The sequence below is a fragment of the Odontesthes bonariensis genome, chromosome 7, assembly GCF_027942865.1.
Source record: "Odontesthes bonariensis isolate fOdoBon6 chromosome 7, fOdoBon6.hap1, whole genome shotgun sequence".
Lineage (NCBI taxonomy): Eukaryota > Metazoa > Chordata > Actinopteri > Atheriniformes > Atherinopsidae > Odontesthes > Odontesthes bonariensis.
In genome coordinates this window covers 3,654,488-3,679,301 of record NC_134512.1, presented here as the reverse complement: position 1 = coordinate 3,679,301, position 24,814 = coordinate 3,654,488, and the positions used below count along the sequence as shown (strand labels likewise).

General features: G+C 43.7%; 1 protein-coding gene across 1 annotated transcript; it reads left to right on the top strand.

Annotated features, from left to right (window-relative positions):
* The first annotated feature begins 4,180 nt into the window (after positions 1–4,180).
* Positions 4,181–23,293, top strand: rfwd3 (ring finger and WD repeat domain 3). Its single transcript, XM_075469271.1, has 13 exons — positions 4,181–4,361; positions 6,633–6,928; positions 7,111–7,358; positions 7,504–7,559; positions 12,431–12,616; positions 12,712–12,803; positions 13,106–13,220; positions 15,940–16,174; positions 17,266–17,416; positions 17,790–17,966; positions 18,149–18,360; positions 21,333–21,547; positions 21,930–23,293. The coding sequence occupies exons 2-13, from the start codon at positions 6,633–6,635 to the stop codon at positions 22,071–22,073; spliced, it is 2,127 nt and encodes a 708-aa protein (XP_075325386.1). The 5' UTR covers positions 4,181–4,361; the 3' UTR covers positions 22,074–23,293.
* Positions 23,294–24,814: the final 1,521 nt, after the last annotated feature.

Sequence of the window (24,814 nt, the reverse complement as noted above, 5' to 3'; positions counted from 1 at the left end):
CTTTATTCTCGACATGTTGACTTTATTCTCGACATGACGACTTTATTCTCGACATTTCGACTTTATTCTCGACATGTTGACTTTATTCTCGACATGTGGACTTTATTCTCGACATGTCGACTTTATTCTCGACATGTTGACTTTATTCTCGACATGTTGACTTTATTCTCGACATGTTGACTTTATTCTCGACATTTCGACTTTATTCTCGACATGTTGACTTTATTCTCGACATTTCGACTTTATTCTCGACATGTTGACTTTATTCTCGACATTTCGACTTTATTCTCGACATGTTGACTTTATTCTCGACATTTCGACTTCATTCTCGACATGTTGACTTTATTCTCGACATGTTGACTTTATTCTCGACATGTTGACTTTATTCTCGACATTTCGACTTTATTCTCGACATGTTGACTTTATTCTCGACATGTTGACTTTATTCTCGACATTTCGACTTTATTCTCGACATGTTGACTTTATTCTCGACATGTTGACTTTATTCTCGACATTTCGACTTTATTCTCGACATGTTGACTTTATTCTCGACATTTCGACTTCATTCTCGACATGTTGACTTTATTCTCGACATGTTGACTTTATTCTCGACATTTCGACTTTATTCTCGACATGTTGACTTTATTCTCGACATGTCGACTTTATTCTCGACATGTCGACTTTTTCTCGACATGTTGACTTTATTCTCGACATTTCGACTTTATTCTCGACATGTTGACTTTATTCTCGACATTTCGACTTTATTCTCGACATTTCGACTTTATTCTCGACATGTTGACTTTATTCTCGACATTTCGACTTTATTCTCGACATGTTGACTTTATTCTCGACATTTCGACTTCATTCTCGACATGTTGACTTTATTCTCGACATGTTGACTTTATTCTCGACATTTCGACTTTATTCTCGACATGTTGACTTTATTCTCGACATGTCGACTTTATTCTCGACATGTCGACTTTTTCTCGACATTTTGACTTTATTCTCGACATGTTGACTTTATTCTCAACATTTCGACTTTATTCTCGACATTTCGACTTTATTCTCGACATTTCGACTTTATTCTCGACATGTTGACTTTATTCTCGACATTTCGACTTTATTCTCGACATGTGGACTTTATTCTCGACATGTGGACTTTATTCTCGACATTTCGACTTTATTCTCGACATGTGGACTTTATTCTCGACATGTGGACTTTATTCTCGACATGTTGACTTTATTCTCGACATGTTGAATTTATTCTCGACATGTTGACTTTATTCTCGACATTTCGACTTTATTCTCGACATGTTGACTTTATTCTCGACATGTCGACTTTTTCTCGACATTTTGACTTTATTCTCGACATGTTGACTTTATTCTCAACATTTCGACTTTATTCTCGACATTTCGACTTTATTCTCGACATGTGGACTTTATTCTTGACATGTTGAATTTATTCTCGACATGTGGACTTTATTCTCGACATGTTGAATTTATTCTCGACATGTGGACTTTATTCTCGACATTTCGACTTTATTCTCGACATGTGGACTTTATTCTCGACATGTGGACTTTATTCTCGACATGTTGACTTTATTCTCGACATGTTGAATTTATTCTCGACATGTCGACTTTATTCTCGACATTTCGACTTTATTCTCGACATGTTGACTTTATTCTCGACATGTTGACTTTATACTCGACTTTACCACTTTATTCTCGACATGTTGACTTTATACTCGACTTTACCACTTTATTCTCGACATGTTGACTTTATTCTCGACATTTCGACTTTATTCTCGACATGTCGACTTTATTCTCAACAGGCAAAATATAAATATTTTTTCTTATGCCTGGCCCTAATACACTTCCGTAGAAGTCTGAGGTGTACAGAGTGGAGAGAAACCACTCGAGTACAGTCCCCTGTGGTGCTCCGGTGCTGCTGACCACCTTCTCAGACACGCAACCCTTCAGTCTCACAAACTGTGGTCTGTTTATGAGGCTGTCACTCATGTACAAAGCATCTTAGCATGCACCACTATGCTCCACATTTCCAATCCATCTGTTCCCTAATTTTCCATATCCACTTTTTCAGTATTGTTGGGCACTGCAGCATATCCCTGCTACACCATGGAATTACTTAAGATATTATGTAATTAATTGGCAAAAAAGAAAGATCACATGATTTTAAGATTTTTGTTGTAGAGAGGTTAATTGAAATGTTTGAGCCAACTCGAATTTCTTTATGTTTTTTTATGCTTTCATGTAGCAAAACTTTCTTGTAATCCTTTAAAGCGGTCTTGAGTGGTTCACCAAACTTTCCGAGGGCCCAGCATCATTCCAGCAGCACTGCATCCAAAGTCGCAAAGAAAAATGTTTCAAGGATTAGTGTTTTCAAAGAAAAAGCTATATAGAAAATCTAAAAAATATGCAAATTAAATACACAGTGGCCCTCATTTATCAAACTTGCGTAAGACGAAAAACAAGCGTAGGTCGTGTGCACGTTCTTTTCTGCGCAAAGGTTGGCATTTATCAAATCCATCGTGAGCGCAGGACAGATGAAATCGCCACGACAGGTCTGAAGCTGTGTACACACTTTTCCATCTTGACTTGCGGTGACTGCAATAGCATACATAAACAGCAGCGTCACTAGTGCGTGCCTCAGGAGTCGCAACAAATCTCTAGGTTAAAATTACAGACTTATCACTTCAAAGAAGGCCCATGTTTTATTTGAATTCAACATAAATATAAACATAAACGCAAATTAAATAAATTAAACAAGTACAACTCCGTAATTGGAAGAGTGATGGCTCATTATTCAACCGCGCACCCTCACACTGAACGCATACGCGCACGCGTGCCACTGTGGAGAGGTTAGGGCACCTAAAGGGCAGGTGGATCTGTCTCTCGGCTGCGGGGGGAACCCTTCTATATACGCACGAAAAGGTATGCAATATTATTATTGCATGTGGGGTTCTCCATACAGTGCCCAAAAAAATGGAGTGCCATTTCCAGATGTACATCCAGAGGACCCCGTACCCAGAGATCCCTACCACCAGCCTGCACAGCCAAGAGCGCTCAGGAGGAGAGAGGAACTTATTCAGCGATTCTGACTTTTGGTAAGCATTCTGTTATTCAAGGAAAAAAGACGTAGCTCCGATCAGGCCAGTCACCCTCTCCTCCAAGGCACTCAAATCCAAACCTGGATCGGAGCTCCCCCCCCCTGTTTGTGACATGCTGCGTCGGAGAGCTGCGACCTTCTTTGGTGGCAAATTTCATATCGGAACACTTCTTCCTGATCTTATTGGAGAAAAAGTAAAACATCGTTAAATTTTAGATTTCATTTAATCTGGAGTTTATCACATTTTATTGACCATCACAGTAGGGGAAAATACATAACTCGTCTGGTCTGCGACGTTGACAGCTCGTTCATGCTCAAACTATTTTCTTAGCGGTGGCGGAGTAATATCAACGAACATCCAGTACAAAATGTCAAATAAAACACGACAAAAGCAACTTTTCGCAATGAAATTTGATCTGGATTACCAGTGCACACCAGTAACCACTCTGATGGGTTGATGATTTTGAAAACGGACGTTTATGGTGCTTTTACGGACCTTTTTGGACATGCACCATGCTTGCCATTCTGAAGCAGGTTGAGATGAATCAAAATTAGGCAAATACCGGAGACAGCAGTAAAATTCAAAAAAGCGGTGAGGGGGGTTCTAAAACATTGCAGACGACTCAGAAAAGAGGCTTAATGTTGAAAATACCGCAGTTCTCCTTTAACGACTCACAAAAAAACACCCTCTCTGTTAACCTGGACATAGAATTTGCGTGTTGTGTCTTCTTGATACCGACAGGAACAGTAGCAGACTACAGAAACTGAGAGAAAAATAGTGAAAACTGCTTCAACAAGGGCCCCGCACACCCGCTGCCGTACAATCATTTTCTGGCAGAACACCTAGATTCACACCAGGAACCCATAGACATCATAAAGAACACATGTTCTATAGTATGTCTATGCTCTTACCCACCACACCACCCTGAAATAGCCGCCAAAAAATTGAGGAATCTGTTCCCGTTCCTGTTAAGCGACAGTCCTCAAAAAGAGGGTGAATCATCTTGATGACAAACGATCTTTGTTGATGACGTTGCAGCAGGATGGGGCGGGCTATGCGCTCTGTAGCCGGGAGATTCGACTCCTGACCACAGTTCTTTCTGCTGTGTGAAGTGAATATTATCAGTAAACTTACCTTAACTAAACTCGTCAGACTTGTATATGTAGCGTGCAGCAACAATGCTACATGGAGAGCTTTTTCAGATTGGGATCGGCAACTGCTAAACCTTCATAGGTGGGTGTTTGCTTCTCAACGCACTATTATTGCTAACAATAGCACTGCTAATCCAGTTCGGTAACGTTACCTCGTTAGTTAGCCGCGCTAACGAGCCGACCAAGTGGGGTCTTTTGCGAAAACTTTTAAACATTTTAACACCATAGTAAACACAATCAGTGGTTGTATTGTATATGTGACTTGTAAGCATAACGTTCAATATATCATTTAAATGTTGGTAGTATGTCATCATCTCAAAAGTTAGCTATTTTGAGCTCAAGGTTCCGTGTTTTTGTTACGTATGAGTTTGAAATGACAATAACTAAAGCTGTTCTGTGGTTGTTCTACAACACAAGTGTAATGACGATACGCTCCATTAGAAGCCAGTACTGAAATGTATAATGCAGGTTACAGTTAGCTTCTTTTCCCCGAAGGCCTCCATGACCTCGGGCTGTAGTTTGATGCGTAGCCGCAGCGTAATGTTTAAACTCGAAGTGATTCCAGTGTGATTAGACGACATTGTTGGTCAGCTCTGAGACTTCCACATGTTTTGACTGTGCTAGCCAACGTTAGCTAACGGACCGGTTTGCCGAACTTGGCAGTCGTCTAACTTTTATCGCTTGTTTGTGATGGACTGTGTAATTTTTTTTCTCTAAATATAACCCTTTCTAATGTCTACGCGTTTAAATCTGGGTTTCCTGGCTTTTGAAACTGCTATCTTAGTTTTACTGGATCCATTTTAGGCTTTCCGCTTTAAATGCGTGAGGGATGAATCTCCAGTAATTGAAATATTGCTGGAGATATGGGGAGAGAATCGGTGGAGGTTATATCAGGCTTTGTGGTCGGAGGCATTCCCGTGCTATACGTTTTAAACAGTCCTGTAATCCATTTAAATCCAGTTTATATTAGCAGTTACTGTCTTCTACTGTACGGAGCTCCTAAAGGGATATGGATTTTTTTTTTTTTTTTTTTTTTGCGAGATCTCGCAAAACTTTTTTTCCCCCACGGATCAGTGAACCGGAAGTAAAACAGACAGCGATTTCAGATGTCTCTCACTTATGTCAAACCCATGTCTACGCGAAAGAACGGATTTGATGTCTTTATATGTTAGGCCAATACTAAAATAGAAATCAATAAACTTCTCCCACGAATGATGGGTAGGCTCCTCCATCGCTGTGTCTGTTTTACTTCCGGTTCACTGACGTGATTAAAAAAAAAGAACAAACAAAAAAAATCCCTCTATGTCCCTTTAGGGGCTCCGTAGCTACTGTCACCATTAGACACATCTGTAAGGAATGGTGTAATCCTCTTAAGACCTTTGTCGAACAAGCTGTCACCAAGGCAGCTTTTTACCACCTCAGAAATATCAACAGAATTAAAGGTTTCCTCTCCCAAAAAGACCAGGAGAAACTCATCCATGCATTCATCTCCAGTAGACTCCATTACTGTAACGCTCTTTTAACTGGACTTCCCAAAAAGAGCATTAAACATCTGCAGCTCATCCAGAACGCTGCTGCTGGAGTTTTAACCCGGACTAAGAGATCTGAACACATCACAGCAGCTTTAAAATCTTTACTCTGGCTTCCAGTCAGTCACAGAATAGATTTTAAAAGCCTGCTGATGGTTTACAAATCCCAGAACGGTTTAGGCCCAAAATACATCTGTGATATGTTCAGAGAATATAAAGCCAGCAGAGCTCTTAGATCCAAGGACTCAGGCCAGCTGGTCCAGTCCAGAGTCCAGACTAAACATGGAGAAGCAGCATTTAGCTGTTATGCTGCAAACAAGTGGAACAAACTGCCAGTGGAGATTAAACTTTCACCAAATGGAGACATTTTTAAATCCAGGTTAAAAACATTTATTTTCTCATGTGTCTATGCATGAAATATCTTTTAACTTATCTAGACTGTTGCCTGATTTTAAATTAATTTAAATGATTTTACTTGTTTCTCTTTATATTCTTTTATGTATTTTTAATGCTTCTTGCACTCCCTACTGCAATGCTTTTATTTTATGTAAAGCACTTTGAACTGTTTGTACATGAAATGTGCTATACAAATAAATTTGATTTGATTTGATGATTCCTGTTGCTTTGTTTAGTGCATAACGTCTTAATGGATTGGCTAATGCAATCAGGCCATGCACATGTATGTCCAAGTCGATAATAGAAAGACATTACAACATAAGAAGTCCAGACATGGACAGGGCTGTTTACGCACAGTGTAGTATGCATGTTCTGTAACATGGGCTAACGTTGATGTGGGGGTAACTTTGTTCCCCTGCGCTGTCCAGATGGAGGCCATGGAGGTAGACTCTCCTGCGGAGCTGCAGCGGGGAGGCAGTGGGCAGCCAGATGTTGTTGCTGCTGCAGCAGCGGTGGATCGGGCTGAGGATGCCAACCCACTGCATGTCATCTCCGACTCTGGCAGCAGTACTGAAGTGGATGAGGATGAGAATGACGAAGGAGAGGCAGCAGCTCGGGCACCTCTCAGGCTTCCTGCCACCTGGGCGTTCAGTCAGAGGGCAGTGGGTAGAGCTACAGCTCCACCTTCGGCAGCTCATGGGACACAGATACGGAGGAGACTCAGGTATCCATATTTGCACAGATTACCTGCATTTACTTTATGCTTGCACTTTTTAAAGGAGCAGCATGTAACTTGGCCCTCTGAAACTGACCTCAGTTTGACTGTGACATTTCCACAAATATTCCTTCCAGCATGTGTACTTTGTTTGATTTTTCTGAAGTGTTAAACCTGAGTTTGTGCTGCAGACAGGGCCTACGGGTGCATTACCCCAGCCAGACTGCAGCACCCTCCAGGGGCTTCCCAGACTTCCTACTCCGAGCACCAGCTGCCAGCGTAACTGAGCCAGAGTCCGGCAGCACCACTGAACTTAGTGAGTCTGAGGATGAGGAGGAAAGAGAAGGTACCGCTTCTGGTGCGCAGCCCACTGACCCGGTCCCATCTGCTAGTCCTGTCCAGAACCAACATGCAGAACCGCAGGAAGCGAGTACAACCAGTGAGTCTGACCAAAAAACGTTTGGCCATATTGTCCAGCCCCACTTTCTTTTCTTTCTTTCTTTCTTTCTTTCTTTCTTTCTTTCTTTCTTTCTTATGTGTTTATTTGTTCATTGATTGATTTACTTTCCTCCACCTCTGCACAGACTCTGGTTCAGCTGCAGGCAGTGAGAGGACAGAAGTTCAAATTCAAGACAATCGGGTAACTTTGAGAACCTTTTGAGTGTCTCTGCTTTCCCGTTTTATTTATTCTGTCTTCTTAACATTTTTGTTGCTGTGGCTGTGCGTTCATGATACAATCTTTTTTTTAAATGAATCTTCAAAGATTTAGATTCAAATCCACATCACAGATAGATAGATAAGTATTCATCCCAATTTGGGAAATTGTTGTGTTGCAGCAGCATACAGTAAAAGATATGTAAACAATTAAAGTGAAAACAAGCAAATAGAATAAAATAAAATAAAAAATAGTGAATAAACATTAGGTATATACAAATCTACAGTATGAAGAGTTTTTTTTTTTTTTTTTTTTAGGAGAGACTTCAAGCCTATTGAGGTTGAAGTTCTCTTCCAGCCAGAGGGGAGGTGTTGTAGATTGTGATGGCTGCTGGTAGGAAGGATTTCCTGACTCGTTCCTTGACAGGAACGATTGGATGAGCCTGTTGGAAAAGGAGCTCTCCTGTCCAACCAGCAGCTGGTGGAGAGGATGGGTGGGGTTATCCATGATGGATAACAGTTTGTTCAGTGTCCTCCTCTCCACCACAGATTCAAATGAGTCCAGTTTGCAGCCGATGACAGAACCAGCCTTCTCAATAAGTTTATTAAGCCTGCTGGTGTCACCGGCTCTGATGCTGTTCCCCCAGCAGACCACAGCGAAGAAGAAGAGTGCACTGGCAACAACAGACTGATAGAACATCTCCAACATCTCGCTGCACACGTTGAAGGATCTCAGCTTCCTCAGAAAATAGAGTCGGCTCATCCCCTCCTTGTAGACAGCATCGGTGTTGGTCCTCCAGTTCAGTCCGTTGTCCAGGTGCACTCCCAGGTACTTGTAGTCCTCCACCACTGCAACGTCTTCTCCCAGAACGCACAGAGGCTTTGGAGCCGTCCTCCTCCTTCTGAAGTCAATGACCATCTCTCTGGTCTTTGCCACATTCAGAAGCAGGTGATTTCTGCCAGACCAATCCACAAAATCCTCTACCAGCGCTCTGTACTCCCCCTCCTGTCCATCCCTTATACACCCAACAACTGCAGAGTCATCTGAATACTTCTGCAAGTGGCATGACTCTGAGATGTATTTAAAGTCTGTGGTGTACAAGGTAAACAGGAAAGGAGACAGCACAGTCCCCTGAGGAGCTCCTGTACTGCCAACCACCACATCAGACAGAACACCGCCCAGCCGGACATACTGTGGTCTGTCTGTCAGGTAGCTGGCAATCCAGGAGACGATGGACGTGTCGACCCCCATGACCTGCAGTTTGTCACTCAGTAGACCCGGCCGGATCGTGTTGAATGCACTCGAAAAATCAAAGAATGTGATTCTCAAAGTGCAACCCGATCCATCCAGGTACGAGTGAGCACGCTGCAGCAGGTAAACAACAGCATGATCCACCCCCAGGTGAGGCTGGGAGGCAAACTGTAGAGGCTCAAGGGAAGCAGCCACCTGCGGTCTGAGATGCGTCAAGACCAGTCTCTCCAGCACCTTCATCACATGAGATGTGAGAGCTACTGGTCGGTAATCATTGAGTCCAGAAGGAGTCGTCTTCTTCGGGACAGGAACCACGCAGGACGTCTTCCACAGTGCTGGGATCCTCTCTAGGTGCAGGCTCAGGTTAAACAGGTGCTGGAATACCACAGACAGCTGGCTGGCACAGGTCCTCAGAACTCTGGGGCTGATGCCATCAGGTCCTGCAGCCTTGCCTAGGTGGAGTCTTTCCAGCTGTCTCTTCACCTGGCCAGTACTCAGGCTATGTACACACGTAGCCGGGTATTTTTAAAACCGAATATTTCCCCCCCTCCGTTTATAAAATAATTTGTTTCCACATTACCTCGTTTTCGGAAAAAACACCTTCCACACATAACTGAACATCTGCGTTTTCACCTGTCTTGACAACCCAAATGCATTTGCTGTTTTGCGTAATCTGCCCTCGTCAGCTAAATAATAAAGTGTGCACGCAACTTTTTTGAGCACACTGACAGGTGATCGCATGTCAGATAGATTGTTGATAGGTTGTTGAGGTGACTCAACAACCTGATAAGGAAGGCTGGTTCTGTTCTGGGGACGACTGTGGAACCTCTGGAGACAATAATGCAAAGAAGGATTTTGCATAAAATCAAGAGAATTATGGACAACCCTGAACATCCTCTCCATGAGACTGTTATCAGAAAACAGAGTCTCTTCAGTCAAAGGCTTCTTCAGTTTGGATGCAAAACGGACCGCTACAGGAAATCCTTCCTGCCCACAGCCATCAGCATCTATAATAACTCCTTGATTTAAATGAGTTACATCAACATTTAATTTCCCTCTGGGATAAATAAAGTATTTTTGAATTTGAATTGAATTGAATGACAGTGGACTGCCGCTCGATATGAGGACGTAATAATTCCGACAGCGACAGGAGTGAGGACCGGGACATGCAAAATTGTCACGCCATTCTTCTGGGAGTACGACTTGGGCGTGTAAAATCAAGGCAGTAAACAGCGCCTGCACAATAATAACCACCACAGTTCTCAAGGCATCCATGCTTCTTCAGTAAACAAAGGTCGCACTTTAGACTTTAAAGTAGATTTGTTGTTGTTTTGGCGCATATTGTGACGTTCGAAAACGCAAAACTCCGGTTATCTCTGTCTACACGCAGCTGCTTAAACGGAGTTTTCAAAAATCTTCACTTTGCCCGGAGTTTTTAAAAACATTCGTTTACGATGCGTTTTTATGCGTTTTCATGTGGATGACAGGTCCAAACGTAGAAAAATATATTCGTTTTAGCAGATACCCGGCTACGTGTGGACGGGGCCTCACAGTCAGGCGGGGGAGGGGGGTTGATGCCTCAGTGGGGTAAAAGCAGTCCGGACGTGAGGTGTTAAGGCTCGTGTATACTTCGCAGCAGTGTGTCGCAGTGAGCTTGTCGCAGACACGACGCAGTTATTTTTGATTTATGCCTTGAAGCGCTGTCTGCGCTATGTTAATCCCACGCCACAACGCAAGAGGGACAATCACGAACAAGCTAGGATTGTGGGTGTTACGGTTATGGAGGTCATTCAACAACAATGGCTACTGGACGAATGCGCACTTTGATTGAGATGCAGCTGATCGATCTAGAAATAGAAGAAATATTGCTACTACTGGAGCTGGCAGAGAGGGAAAGAATCGTCACGGTTAGCACGGTTAGCGTCAACCGGTTAGCAGCAAACCGGAAATACGCATAGTGTAGAGCGGATGTAGAGTTGACCAATCAGAGGCCTCCTTTCTCTCCTCCCTGCGGCGATGTCTGCGGCGAGTTACAATTTTGAGGAGGTGCACCAGAGTGTCTGCGTAATGGGGGGGGGGGGCATGTCTGCGTTAACTGCGACACACACAGACGACCTGGTTTCCGAGTATAAATCAGGCTTTAAAGTCCAATGCACTCAGCAGGGGGGGTTGAGGAGTGGAGGACAAAGGCGATGAGAGCAGTCGGGGGTTGATGTCCACAGGATGTGTGGTGGGCGGGGCGAGGTGTGAAGTGGAGGAGACAGCTGAGGGTGGGGAGCTGAACCTATTGAAGAAGGTGTTCAGCTCGTTGGCCCTCTCCAGGGTGCCCACAGTCTGTCTGCCTTTCAACTTTGGCCGGTTATGTCTTTCATCCCCGACCACACATCTCTGGTGGTGTTCTGCTGGAGCTTGGCCTCCAGCTTCCTCCTGTAGGAGTCCTTGCACTGCCGCAGTTTGTCCCTCAGGTCGTGCTGGATGCTCCTCATCTGGGCCTTGTCTCCTGCCCTGAAGGCCTCCTTCTTCCTGTTCAGGAGGGCTTTCAGGTCACTGGTGATCCAGGGTTTGTTGTTCGGGAAACAACGTACAGTCTGTTCCGGCAGTGTGTTGTGTTCACAGAACTTAATGTAGTCCGTGATGCAGTCTGTCATGCCATCAATGTCCTCTCCATGTGGCACACACAGCACGTCCCAGTCAGTCGTTTCGAAGCGGGGGGGGAGAGTGACCCGGGTGACCCTTTATGCATCCTTAGTATTTGCATACAGGAGGTCCAGGGTTTTATTGTCTCTTGTAGGGCAATCAACATATTGAAAGAATGTTGGCAGAGTTGATTCCAGATTTGCATGATTAAAGTCACCATTTATACTCACAAACGCATTTGGATGTTGCGTTTAGAGTTGGGAAACAGTGGAGAGGATGACATCACTAGCAGCCTCGGCATCAGCTGATGGAGGGATGTAAACAGTGACGATAATGGCATAGGAGAACTCACGGGGCAAATAGAACGTAATCCCACAGCTAACAGTTCAATGTCCGGGGTGCAGAGACGTTCCTTCACGGTAACACGACCGGGATTACACCACCTCTCATTCACGTACAGTGCAATCCCTCCTCCCTTCTTCTTACCGCTCAGTACAACATCCCTGTCCGCCCGTACGGTCGTGAAGCCGGGGAGAGCTGCGGTGTGGTCCGGGACGTGCGCGTGCAGCCATGTCTCCGTAAAGCACATAATACTGCACTCCCTGTATTCCTGCTGGGTCTTTATCAGCGCGCCGAGCTCGTCCATTTTATTCCCCAGTGACCTCACGTTGCCTATTATTGTTGCTGGGACTGCAGGCTTAAATCTCCTCTTCCTGGTTCTCCGCCAGACTCCTGCTCTGCAGCCCCGGCGTCTCCTCTGCAGCTCCTTCGGGATGTCCGGCCTCGCTCCGGGCAGTGGCGCAGGTTTACACAGGGCTATCAGCTGGTCGCGGGTGTAAACAATGACAAAAAGTGATGAAAAGAGGAGAAAACAAGCCAAAAATCTCCCGAAACAAAAAGTGGCCTTTGGGGATGTTTATAAATAAATTCTAAATCTTATCTGTGTCTTCTGTCATCTCCACCTTTAGCCAGCCCCAGCAGCCCAGTCATCCCACAATGAGGACAGCGAAGGCGACACCTGTGCCATCTGCTTTGAGGCGTGGACGACAGCCGGCGAGCACAGACTGTCTGCTCTGCGCTGTGGACACTTGTTCGGCTACACGTGTATACAGCGCTGGCTGAAAGCTCAGGGCTCAGCCGCCAAATGCCCACAGGTCAATGAGGCCACTATACAGCCGTCAAATGTGGGCGCAGACCATTTAACTGCATTTGCGTTTCCACTGTTGGTTTTTATTTCCTTTGTTTTCAGTGCAACAAGAAAGCAAAGAGGACAGACATTGTGCTGCTGTATGCGCCAAAGCTGAGAGCCCTGGACAACTCTGAGCAAGAGAGCCTAAAGAAGTGAGTGATGATCCCTCTGCTCCACACAGCAAGTGTGTTAGTGTGACCTCAGCTAACGCAGAAGCTCAAATAATTCACCCGGTTATTTGGGTAGTTTTTGTTATTTAGAGTCCTCTGGGTGTGCTGGTATGCTGTTACATGTTGCAGAGATGTTTGTAGGAGCAACCGTTACTTTCTTTGAAGTTATTACTCACTGGATACATTTATTTGTCCCAGCAACCTGGTATTAATATGGTTCATTTATTTCTAACATTAGCTATCAAATTTGCAATTCATCTCAAGCTTTAAATATTTGTGTGTAGATCTCTGGAGCAGGAGCAATCTCTGAGAAGGAAAGCTGAGCTGGAGTCGGCTCAGTACAAGCTCAAACTGCAGGTTGTCACCAACAAATATGGGCAGGCACAGCAGGAGCTTCAGGTATCTGTGACCATCGTTGCTTGTTTGAAAATGTTTTGCATGGAGCTAAGTGTCAACAAGGCCAAGTGTAGGTCATGTTAAGGATTCACACACTGGTGGGACTGATGAGCACATCTTGTTTGTAAGGTAAGGATGTGGAATGGGTCATTGAGGTTGATGCTGAGCTGGGTGTTGGGCAGGGTTTTAAGCTGGGCTGGGTGTTGGGCTGGGTTTTAAGCTGGGCTGGGTGTTGGGCTGGGTGTTGGGCTGGGTGTTGGGCTGGGTGTTGGGCTGGGTTTTAAGCTGGGCTGGGTGTTGGGCTGGGTGTTGGGCTGGGTTTTAAGCTGGGCTGGGTGTTGGGCTGGGTTTTAAGCTGGGCTGGGTGTTGGGCTGGGTGTTGGGCTGGGTGTTGGGCTGGGTGTTGGGCTGGGTGTTGGGCTGGGTGTTGGGCTGGGTGTTGGGCTGGGTGTTGTGTATCGTTTCCAGGCCTACCGGCAGGTGACCTACTTTCTCCATGGGAGACTTGGGAAGCGCTTCCGAAGAGTGATTCCCTCCTGTGCGGTGTGGGCGATCAGGGATAAATATGAGTCGCAGGACGGGACCTACAAGGGTTTCCTTCACGCCGACGAGGCAGTTGTAGACTATCACTACAGATATATGTGAACATACATGTTGAAATAAAAATAATTTCTAATTCTACTATATACAGGTAGTATTCAATCATTGTGTATTTCCAAGTTACACTCTACATTTTGTTAGAGCACACTCCCGCCACACAAGTAGAATTTTATTTCCGCTGCACAAGTAGAATTGCATTTCTGACGTAAAATATGCCCGGATGTGGCTGAACATGGCTGCGCCCATGGCCAGAAGTGAAAAAATCTGGGAGCGCAAGGTTATGGGTTGAATAATGTAAAACAGTGTTAGAAATCGATTTTGGGGGACAGGTGTCAGAGAAAATAGGAAAATTGAAATTTTCCGACGTTTTCCTTTAAGCTGGGCTGGGTGTTGGGCTGGGTGTTGGGCTGGGTGTTGGGCTGGGTGTTGGGCTGGGTTTTAAGCTGGGCTGGGTGTTGGGCTGGGTGTTGGGCTGGGTTTTAAGCTGGGCTGGGTGTTGGGCTGGGTGTTGGGCTGGGTGTTGGGCTGGGTGTTGGGCTGGGTGTTGGGCTGGGTTTTAAGCTGGGTTTTAAGCTGGGCTGGGTGTTGGGCTGGGTGTTGGGCTGGGTGTTGGGCTGGGTGTTGGGCTGGGTGTTGGGCTGGGTTTTAAGCTGGGCTGGGTGTTGGGCTGGGTTTTAAGCTGGGCTGGGTGTTGGGCTGGGTTTTAAGCTGGGCTGGGTGTTGGGCTGGGTTTTAAGCTGGGCTGGGTGTTGGGCTGGGTGTTGGGCTGGGTGTTGGGCTGGGTGTTGGGCTGGGTGTTGGGCTGGGTGTTGGGCTGGGTTTTAAGCTGGGCTGGGTGTTGGGCTGGGTGTTGGGCTGGGTGTTGGGCTGGGTGTTAAGCTGGGCTGGGTGTTGGGCTGGGTGTTGGGCTGGGTGTTAAGCTGGGCTGGGTGTTGGGCTGGGTGTTGGGCTGGGTGTTGGGCTGGGTGTTGGGCTGGGTGTTAAGCTGGGCTGGGTGTTGGGCTGGGTGTTGGGCTGGGTGTTGGGCTGGGCGTGAAGGTAGTGACGGAGCTGAAGATGTTAGGAGCAGCCATTATGGGGGAACACTGCGCCCTGACCAAAGAGCAACACGGGCATCTTATGGGGACCGCTGTGTGAAAAGAGCTACTGTTTGGCTTTATGGCAGCTTCATCCAAGCGCTTGACTAATATGGGTTTCTCATGGCTGTTATATAATGCTGAGTTTGTTTGTTCGCTCCTGTTTAGTCAATTTTCTTTTTTCTCTCCATGTATTTTTATTACCACGCCTACTTTGTTGCATGAGCCTTCAGAGCCTTTACCCTAAACCCATGAGCCTTTTTTATTCTGCTGTGTGAATATAAAAACACATCAAAACAGGATCTCTCAGATGGGAGCCGGCTGCCATCATTCAAATCAACAAGAACAATGTGTAACTAGAAATCCCCCCATTTCTCTTCTGTATGTATGGGCTCAGTGAGCAGCTTATTCCTTACTGTTTCTCCTCTCTAGTTTCTTAAAAGCTTTGAACTATTGGGCTTTTTTTTTTTTCCCCTCCAAAACAAATATTTTTTAGACCTTCCTTTTACACTTGTGCCGACTTTATGATGAGGATGAGACCTGATCCAGGAGGGGATCTCCGTTTGAAGAAGAGAGAGGGCCTCTCCTCCATACATGAAACACTTTTTCAGTAAAGATGGAGCAAAGAGAGGAACAGCACTCATTTCATTCACTGTTGGAGCTGCACTTTGTTTACCAGCATTATTTTAAAGGGTGGAATCAACAGCTAATTGACAGAATTAAATACATCCAGCCACACGTCCAAGGAAGAGCTGCCATTTGATACCCACAGTATCGGGTCACATTTGATTGTTTGAAGAAGAAAAGTTCAAGTGAATTTGACCCTCAGAAATAATGTGTAAAGCTGGAAATGACACTGATATGTTAATACATTATTTAGTCTATGCAACTCAATACAATTCTTCAGTCTCAACGTTTCTGATTAATTCTTTGCTATTGACCTGACAATTTAACCACACATCTGCTCTGTATCAAGGTTTCTAGGAAGCGAATGACTTGGGGTCATCCCGGCTGAAATGTCCCCTCCTCTCGTTGTGTTTGTTTAGGAGCTGAAGGCCTTGATGGCCCAGACTGGCAGGAGCTCCGTCCCCTCCTCTTCCTTGTCGACTTCCCTTCTCCTTAGTCAGTCTCAGCGGGTAGATGGTTCCAAGATGGCTCAGTACAGCTTCTCTAAGGCGGTGCTGGTGTCTCAGGCCGGAGGCTGCAGGGTTTTATCCTACTGTGAACCTCTGAGCTGCCTGCTGGCCTCTCAACCATCCCCTCACTCCACACTAGTGCCCGGTGAGATGTCCTCCATTCTCCCTTCTTCATTATTTTTGACCCGTCATGGTTATCTGTTCACCTCTTTGTTGCACACCATAGAGCTAAACTATTTTCCAGACTCCTCTGCTAATGAAACTTGGTGAACATATTTGTGTTCCTGAATGAGTCTCCTGTAGTGCAGGCCAAAATGTTCAAACATATGTGCCTGGTTTGCAGAACGATGAACACATTTAGAGTAGATATTCCAGTCTTGTTTTTACAGGTCGGTTTGTTCTTATGACTGACAGCAGATAATTTTCTCTTTTGCGATGTAGCTCACAAGTTCATCACATGTTTAGTTAAAACAGTGTCACACAAATGAAGTATAAGAGAGCTTATGTGTACTAAATGCTCCCTTTAGCCATTTATTGTCTTTTATTGTAAATGTATTATTGACATTATTTTTAAGTGTATGATATCTTTTTTTAAATTTTTTTTATTTATTTACTTATTTTATTTATTTAATTATTTTTAAATATACAATATGTTACAGTTACACTTTATACACCACCCCTTTTACCGTGAAGACAATAAATGCTATTGTTTCAATCTTGCATGACGTGAACATCCACATTGCTTTATCTCAAGCCCTGCAAAAAAAACAAAAAACATTTTTTTTTTTTTTTTTTTTTAAAACTCCCCAAGCTTTAATGTATATTTACTTCTTGGTCTGACCACTCACGAAATGAGCCCAATTTAAAAAAAAAAAAAAAAAAAAAAAAGACATCTGCCTCAAAATACATTCAGAAGTAGCATTTACCTAAATCAGAGAAGTATGACGATTTAGTGTATACCAACTACAAAAATGTCTTGTATACAGTTGGTATTCTGCACAGAGTTGGGTCCCAGCACATACTTTTATTTTTCCTCTGCAGCTCTCAAAGAGTGCAAACATTTGAGGCCAAATTTAGTAGAATAAGTCTGGCGACATTCTAGAAAACTAAAACGATCCAGAAGTGTATGATATCTAAATGACTGGCTGTAAGTGGAGATGAGATGACGCCGCAGTAACGCATCAGATGTGTTGCCCTGACTTGGTTTAACAGTTAGATTTGGCCATCTCTTTTCAGGTTATGGAGTGAAGAAGGTGAGCATGGTGAACATGAAAGCCAGTCAGTATGTTCCCGTCCACAGTAAGCAGATCAGAGGTCTGTCCTTTAACAGGCAGAACGACAGTCTGCTGCTGTCTGCTGCACTGGACAACACCATTAAACTGACCAGGTACGGACACGTTGGACTGTCACGGGGAGCTTTCTTTGTGCTGCACACCTTTTTTTCCACTTCCAGTTAAAGCTAAAACTTGTGCACAGCTGTGCTGTAGTGTTTGGCCCTACAGCTAAATAAGGGTGGTTGATGTCAGGTATTTCTGAAGCGTAACGAATGAAGGAGCAGCAACACAATGGAGCCGTTTATGGTGCTGCAGTCAAACTGTAAGCGGTGGGAAAAGGTCTGTTTTTGTATGCTAGATGAAAGTATCCGACAGATTCATGCACAGTGATTGTGCAATCAGGTGACTTTTGTGAAAATTGTGAAACCTCCAACCTAACGGGCTTTTCTTGTCTTTGATCAAAATGGGCTTTGTGTGTTTTTGCAGTCTGCTGACGAACACAGTGGTTCAGACCTATAACGCAGGTAAACCCGTGTGGAGCTGTTGCTGGTGTCTGGACAACAATAACTATGTCTACGCTGGTCTGAGTAATGGCTCCGTGCTCATCTACGACACCAGAGACACCAGCACACACATCCAGGAGCTGGAGCCGCTACGCTCCAGGTATCCATGCACACACAAGCACTCCTGATTCATCCGTGAATCGGCTTCTCAGATAAATCATGCGTGAGGCTTTCTGTGGATGCAGCCTCTAAGGAGCCAGTGAGATAACCACAGGTCCATTAGAGCACCATTTACTGTCTTTCTGGGTAGCTTGTAATACTCTGAACTCTGATTGTTTCTAGATGTCCGGTAGCATCTCTATGCTATGTGCCACGAGCAGCGTCCAGCTCGTTCCCATGTGGTGGGCTTATCGCTGGCTCTCTGGAGGGTGGCTGTTTCTGGGAGCAGGTGAATGAAACGACCTACAGACCGCATGTTCTGCCACTGGAGAATGGCTGCACAGACATCCAGGTGGAGACGGAGAGCAGACACTGTCTGGTCACATACAGGCCTGGTAAGACACTCACACCCTTAAAATAATACATCGCTCTAAATCCATCTGAAGAGGGGAAATGACTACTTTGAATGGACAGGAAGTAAAAGAAGAACTTACTTGAATTATAGCCAACGTGAGAAAGACTTCTGGGATATTTACAACTACACTAACTATAGAATACACAGCCTTTAAAGGGACACTATGTAATTTCTTCCCCCATCTAGTGGTGCAATTTTATTTTGCAAAGTCGAATGAATTTGCTCTCTAGCGCCTCGCGTTTTCAAATGTGCGTTGCAACTTCTTGAACTACAGGCGGTATGTGTCAAGATTCAAGAAGCTATAGCTTCAGACTCAAGGTCCATACAAACAAAAAGAAATCAAGACACACAGTACAAAGGATTACATAACACACATACAGTAACAGAAGTTGACATAGCCTTTGGTGTGCAAACAATGCAATTAGTCATATTCCGGGAGTTACCGGAAGTGACGTCGACGCAGCGTTAGCGTTAGCAGCAGTGTGTAGTTGCTATCTGGAAAGTGTTCTTTTAAATAAACTCCCGGTAAACTTACAAACTTTCTAATGCCTCGTTTTGTGAGTTAAGAGCCTATGTGTACTACGGCAGAAGTTTGGTAACAATCAATGCATAATTAGTGGGATAATTTACGAGATAAAATCTATTTACCATTAGCGCCAGTAATAAGCCATTCGGCGGACGTGACGTCAAAATGACTTCATTTCCGCTTGCAGGCCTGACGTTGGGGAAATCGCGATTCGAAGTGCTTTATGTCCCTCTCGGCACTTCATCGTTTTTCATAGACCGGAAGGACATGGCAGCCTCCATAGAGCTTGCCCGCTCTATGTAGATACAGACAAGTTATTCTTCACTCAGGAGGATAAGTGAGATTTTTGACAGATCATTTTACACCAATGAGGACTAATTTATGAATGAATATGTTGATTTGAGCTAATAAATGACTTAATATATTACATAGTCTCCCTTTAAATATTTCAATGGATTGTAGTCCAAAGAAATCAATATAGTTGGGTGGTGTGTATTATGCTGCCATTAAAGGAGGATTCCTGTTTGCCAATCTGGTGTACTTCACAGTAGTATGGCTTCCTTTTCCCAAAAAAATCTAAAATGTAAATGCTTCTTTGTATTCTCAGATGAAAGTATTTGCTACTTTCCTTACCTCTCACCTTACAATCATGATTGTTTTGGGGTTTAGGATTGCTGAAAATGTCCCCTTTTGCTGTAAAATAGTTGCAGTGCTGGTTCGGGCTGGTTCGAGCCGTTTAGGGTCTGCAGCTTTAAATGCAAATTAGGAGGAGAAAGGTGGTGCAAAGCGGTAGGTGGGGGTGTGGGCTTACTTACGCCCGTGGTACCTTGCGCAAATGTTTTGTGAATCGCTATGGCACGTTGATGGCACGGCAGCCCTATGCCGTAAAACTAGCGAAACCTGTTGAAATGAGCTTACTTTGACAATATGACGAACTAATTAGTGAACAACTCTCCTAACACAGTCAAACATCAAGCAAGTGCTACACAAGACACAGCAAGACGACAAAAAAGGCGTGCGTGAAGGGGAAAGCAGGAGTGAGGATTTTGACATTCTCAGCTGATTGCTCTGGTTTGCAAAGATGCACGTAGCGCTAGTGCTGGAACCATGAATGAATCATTATCCTGATGAAATGCACTGAATTTGCAGATTCATTCTTCTTCAGGAAGCTTGAAGTGGGGGGGGTTTGGTCTAAAATGAGCGAGCTAACCATCTCATGGGTATGCAAACACCTCCAACAGCCCAGTTGGCAGAGATAAGAGCTTGCTAACATGACACACGCATACCTGATGCTATTAGCTGCATAGCTAACGATAAAGAAACTTTCTTGTGGTAACAAGCTATGCAACTATACTGTACATACATGAAAGCAACACAATTATAGAGCGTTAAATTACTTACTTGTCCGAGGTCTGTAGTTGGGCCAAAGAGAGTTGGTACTGATCCAGCGTTAATTTTCAGACGTTCGGCAAGGCCAACTCGGTATTTGCACAACTTCTGGAAACATTCGTCTGTGAAATGTTTGGCACACACATACACAAATCTCTTCGGTTCTGTCGTCACTTTCCCAGAAAAAACAAAATCTGTCCACTGGCTCTTTAGAGGTTCTGATGCAGGAGCTTTTAACAGATTTTTTACATCCATGTACACAGCAATGAGCTGGCCAAAGAGCTGTGGGCGGGGAAACGCAGTTTTGGCATAGCTATATATTGGCTCTGGGGGGAAACAACCTTGACGTCATATGAGGCGCCCACGTCATAAGAGGCAGCTTTCCCGATCAGGCCATCTGCATGATCACATTACCAAAGGCGGAGAATAATTTCCAGTGCATGGTTTAGGTCTATCGTCATGTTTAGCCACTGGGGGACTGCAGGCAGGCTAGAGGAACTCATATTAATGTTAAACAACCTTAAAAAGTGAAAGTTTTAAGCTTTTTCAGCAACTTTTAGCTGCCTGTTCCTGCTGCAGATGGAAGCTCCAAATAAATACTTACTGCTCTATTTTTCTGCATAAATAATGATCTGTATTTATCATTTTTTTAGTCATATATTTCTGTTTATACATGGTTGCATATCCTTACACATGGACATACTCATAGATCTACAGCTGCATCCACAACACACAGCAATACAGTGAGTTGTAAATGTATGTGAATCATGTAGGGTTGGGGTTAGAATGGAACCCTAACCCCACATTACATACATGCATAATACACATAGCATGCACAGATATTGGCTAATTGTCCCCTTTATCGTCTATATTATCATATTCATACCAAGATATCAATAAATATCTCCATGACACTTGATTTTGTATAAATCTGTTTATCATTTGTGGGTTAGGGGTCCCAAAGTTCCCCTTCATCATGTACATTTTGAAGATCTTTACTTTTTAAAGACTTTTCCCCACAAATGTCTCTGCTGCAGGACGCTCCAACCCGGCTCTGCGCTGTGTCCTGACGGCTCTGAACCGAACTCCTCAGCAGGACTCCTCTCAGCTTCCCAGCTGCTCCTGCTCACCAGTGCAGACATTCAGCGCCGGCTCGTCCTGCAAGTTGCTCACAAAGAACGCCGTCTTCAGAAATCCGGACGGAACTGGCATGCTGGTCTGTGCTGGGGACGAGGCTTCCAACTCTACCATGGTAAGTCCTTTGTGTTTGTGTGTAGAAATGAAGTTGAAAGATTTAGTGAAATGTGGGATTAAGTTGATTATTTTTCCCAGATTTGAGTTTTTTTTTTTTTTTTTTTTTTTTTTTTTTTAAGAGCCATGACTTACTTGGATGAGCCCACTTTTGTTTTACTGGAGTTAATTCTTTTTTAACTCTTACCCCAGTTTTTTTTTTTTTCCCCCAAAGCTATTTATTTTTAATTTTAAAGAGTAAAAACATGCAGAAATAGTCTTCCCAATTTACAATAAAGTCTAAAGGGATTACTTTAGACTTTATTGTAAGTTTTAGAAGTTTCTGTCTCCGTTTCATCTTTCCCTCTCCGTGTTTTTGGCTAACCACACCTGGTTCTCCTCAGGTGTGGGATGCAGGCAGCGGCGCTCTGCTCCAGAAGCTTCCAGCCGACCTTCCTGTGTTGGACATCAACCCTTTCTCAGTGAATGGCGGGCACTTTCTGGCCTCTCTAACAGAGAAGATGCTGAAGCTCTACAGATGGGAGTGAATGGGGATGACTTGCTGTGTGTGAGCTGCTGGTCTCCCATAGAGGCCAGAAAACCACACCACAGTCCCAGAGCACAAGGACACATTGCATTCTGGGTGAAAATGTGGACATTTACATGCTGCTGAACATTTTTACACAGAGGAAAAAAAAAAACGATTACTGGGAGTGGTCCATATGAGGAAACTTTTCTTATACCTTTTTTATAAACGAATATGATATACTTTAAAACCATCTTCCATGTGACGCCTGCAGAGATCGGTCATCTCTTCTTCTGGTGAAGTGGTTGAAGATGCTTTTTCTTTCTGGTTCTAGAACTGATGAACGTGTTACTTTTGAGGAAAACAGTCAGTCCTGCACACTGTTTGTGTTGGCACGTTCCACAGATCACGCTTATTTAGCCCATTTGCCCTTTTAAGGGCTCTAAGAAGTGTTGGAATATATTGACAGTGAGTGACAGCCTTTAATTCAGTGTGACACCCAAAGGTATTCAGGGTAAACCCAAACAAATCATTGTTGTTTGGGCTGTCTGCAGCTGTAATGGAATAGTTAAGTCACCTGACTTTGTCAATTCAACTGTGAAATATTAAAGCTGTTAACACTAGTTTGTCTGCAACCAGTAGATTTAAACATGGGCAGTTTTCCATCTCCTATTACATTTCCTATTGACATTTCTCCCTCTACAGCAGGACTAGATTGATAATAAAGTTGTTTGACAAGTGTCGCCATCACCTGTTCTTTAGTGAAACTTTCAATCCAAGCTTTGTGATTTTTCTTTGGCCAAAACTGGATTTTTATAGTGCAGTGCCTTCCTGCCACTATGTAATCATGCTTTAATCCACCTTAAAGACTGCTACAAAACAGTTTGGTTCCTACAGCAACAACACAAACATGATGTTCCTTTGATAGGTGAAGTGATGAGATGCATTGGCTGCAGTAAAGATCTTTGACTTGCAGGCACTGAACTCGAGTTTAGAACCACAGATATTTTTTCTTTTTTTTTCCCCCTTTGTTTTCTGCATTTTGTTCAAAGAGGTTAGACTTTAGGCTTCCCTTCTTCTCCCTATTGACATTTTCACTCCTAAAGGGACGTTAAGTGCCAAAGTAATCTGTTGTGAATGTTACTTTGTTTTTTTTCCTTTGTATTTTAAAGTTGTATATATGTATATTTGCTACCAATTGTGTACAACTTCCAAATTAATAAAATTGTGAGTTATTTTTAATTGAAGTTATCAGATTGGTCCCTTTTGATTATCATTTCACAATGTGTTCACTTGTGTACCGATTTGAACAATTTGTTGTTGCTAGTGTTGAGCAGTAAACCACAGTGTTGGAATTTCAGTGTTGTATAGACAATAAATTCAAATAGTGGAACGTCAAATAGTATTTAGACCCCTGAATACTATTTTTAATAATAGTATTTAGTTCATCCTGTTAGGTTATATTTGAATATTCAAAATGTGTTTAGTCTAAACATGGTAACCCTTTGCATTGGTTTTCTATTAATATTATGTGTAGAAATGTGAGGAAAAGATAGAAAGTGAAGCTCAGAGTCGACAACACTGAAGTTACAGTCGCATAATCACTCCTGTGCTATCTGCAGGCCATCTGGTTGGATGACACCCCCCCATCTACATTCCAGAGGTCCAAATGTGATGCTGATTGCAGTTCAGATCAGTTAAACAAATTGGAGTCCACTGTCTCATTTAAAATCTTGCGTTTGAAACCAAACTGAGACCTCTTTGCTGTGTGAAGGCCTGCTGCACACGGGTTTCTTCCCAAGAGCCGATGCTGAAACGTGTCTCCCTGAAAGCAACAACACCCGCTTAAATCTGAGGTGCTGTGAATGCTTGACTTCAGGTAATGAATTTTGGAGCTTTGTGTGGTCCTCCTGAGGGGAAACTTTTTGATAGTGATCTATAACTTGTTTATTAATTTATGTGACAACATGTCAATGGTTCAGACCCCCCCCCCCCCCCCAGCCTGAATTGGATTAATATGGTGTACAAGATGGATAGATTTATACTGCTTTTTATCACACATTGCTCCCCAAAATACAAACTTTTCATGAATAAAATCCTCATTAATAAAACTTGGCCGCCGAAGTCACAAGTTCACATATATTGGTACTGAAATTCTTCATGTTTGTAGCACCTTTAACCTTATCTAGATCAGGGCGAGGCTAGGGTATTTTTAGTGGTGCCAAGGCACCACCGTGAGATAGCTCGGCACCCCCTGGCTCAGCACATTTTTAAAATATTATATTATGCAAAAACACTTTTTTTTTTTTGCTCAAGGATGCATTATTTTAGTGACCATTTTATTTATTTTCTAGCATTTGTTTTTGTTTTAACTCTTTACTCCCAAAATAAATGTTGAGTTATCTTCAATATTTGTCTCAGGCTCTCTGTTATCCCTGTCAAGCCACAGTCTTTGGAAATGAACAGGTCAAAACTGAATGTTGTTGGGGAAAACACTACTCAAAGCAAAACTAATACGGCTCCAAAATGTATAAATATACTAGTTCTCTAGCCTGGCTGACGTGTCCACGTCTCGATGAGATGGTGGTCTGGGAACTAGGTGTGCATTTTCTCGTATTTGAGGGGTGGTTTACAAATGCCTAGAGCTATTTATTGGGCGCTACGAATGTCTATCAAATGGCGTCTGGTTCTTCCCATGCTGCTTTGCGCGCGATTCATAGCCAATTGTATCACTTATACCAGATGACGTATGTAGAGTGACAG

What these genes read in the sequence shown, in the direction of transcription:
- rfwd3 (XM_075469271.1), top strand. Translation starts at nt 6,633, where the DNA reads ATGGAGGCCATGGAGGTAGACTCTCCTGCGGAGCTGCAGCGGGGAGGC. An exon ending in AACACCATTAAACTGACCAG is followed by an intron (nt 17,417 to 17,789) that starts GTACGGACACGT and finishes GTGTTTTTGCAG; the next exon opens with TCTGCTGACGAACACAGTGG. An exon ending in TCTGGTCACATACAGGCCTG is followed by an intron (nt 18,361 to 21,332) that starts GTAAGACACTCA and finishes TCTCTGCTGCAG; the next exon opens with GACGCTCCAACCCGGCTCTG.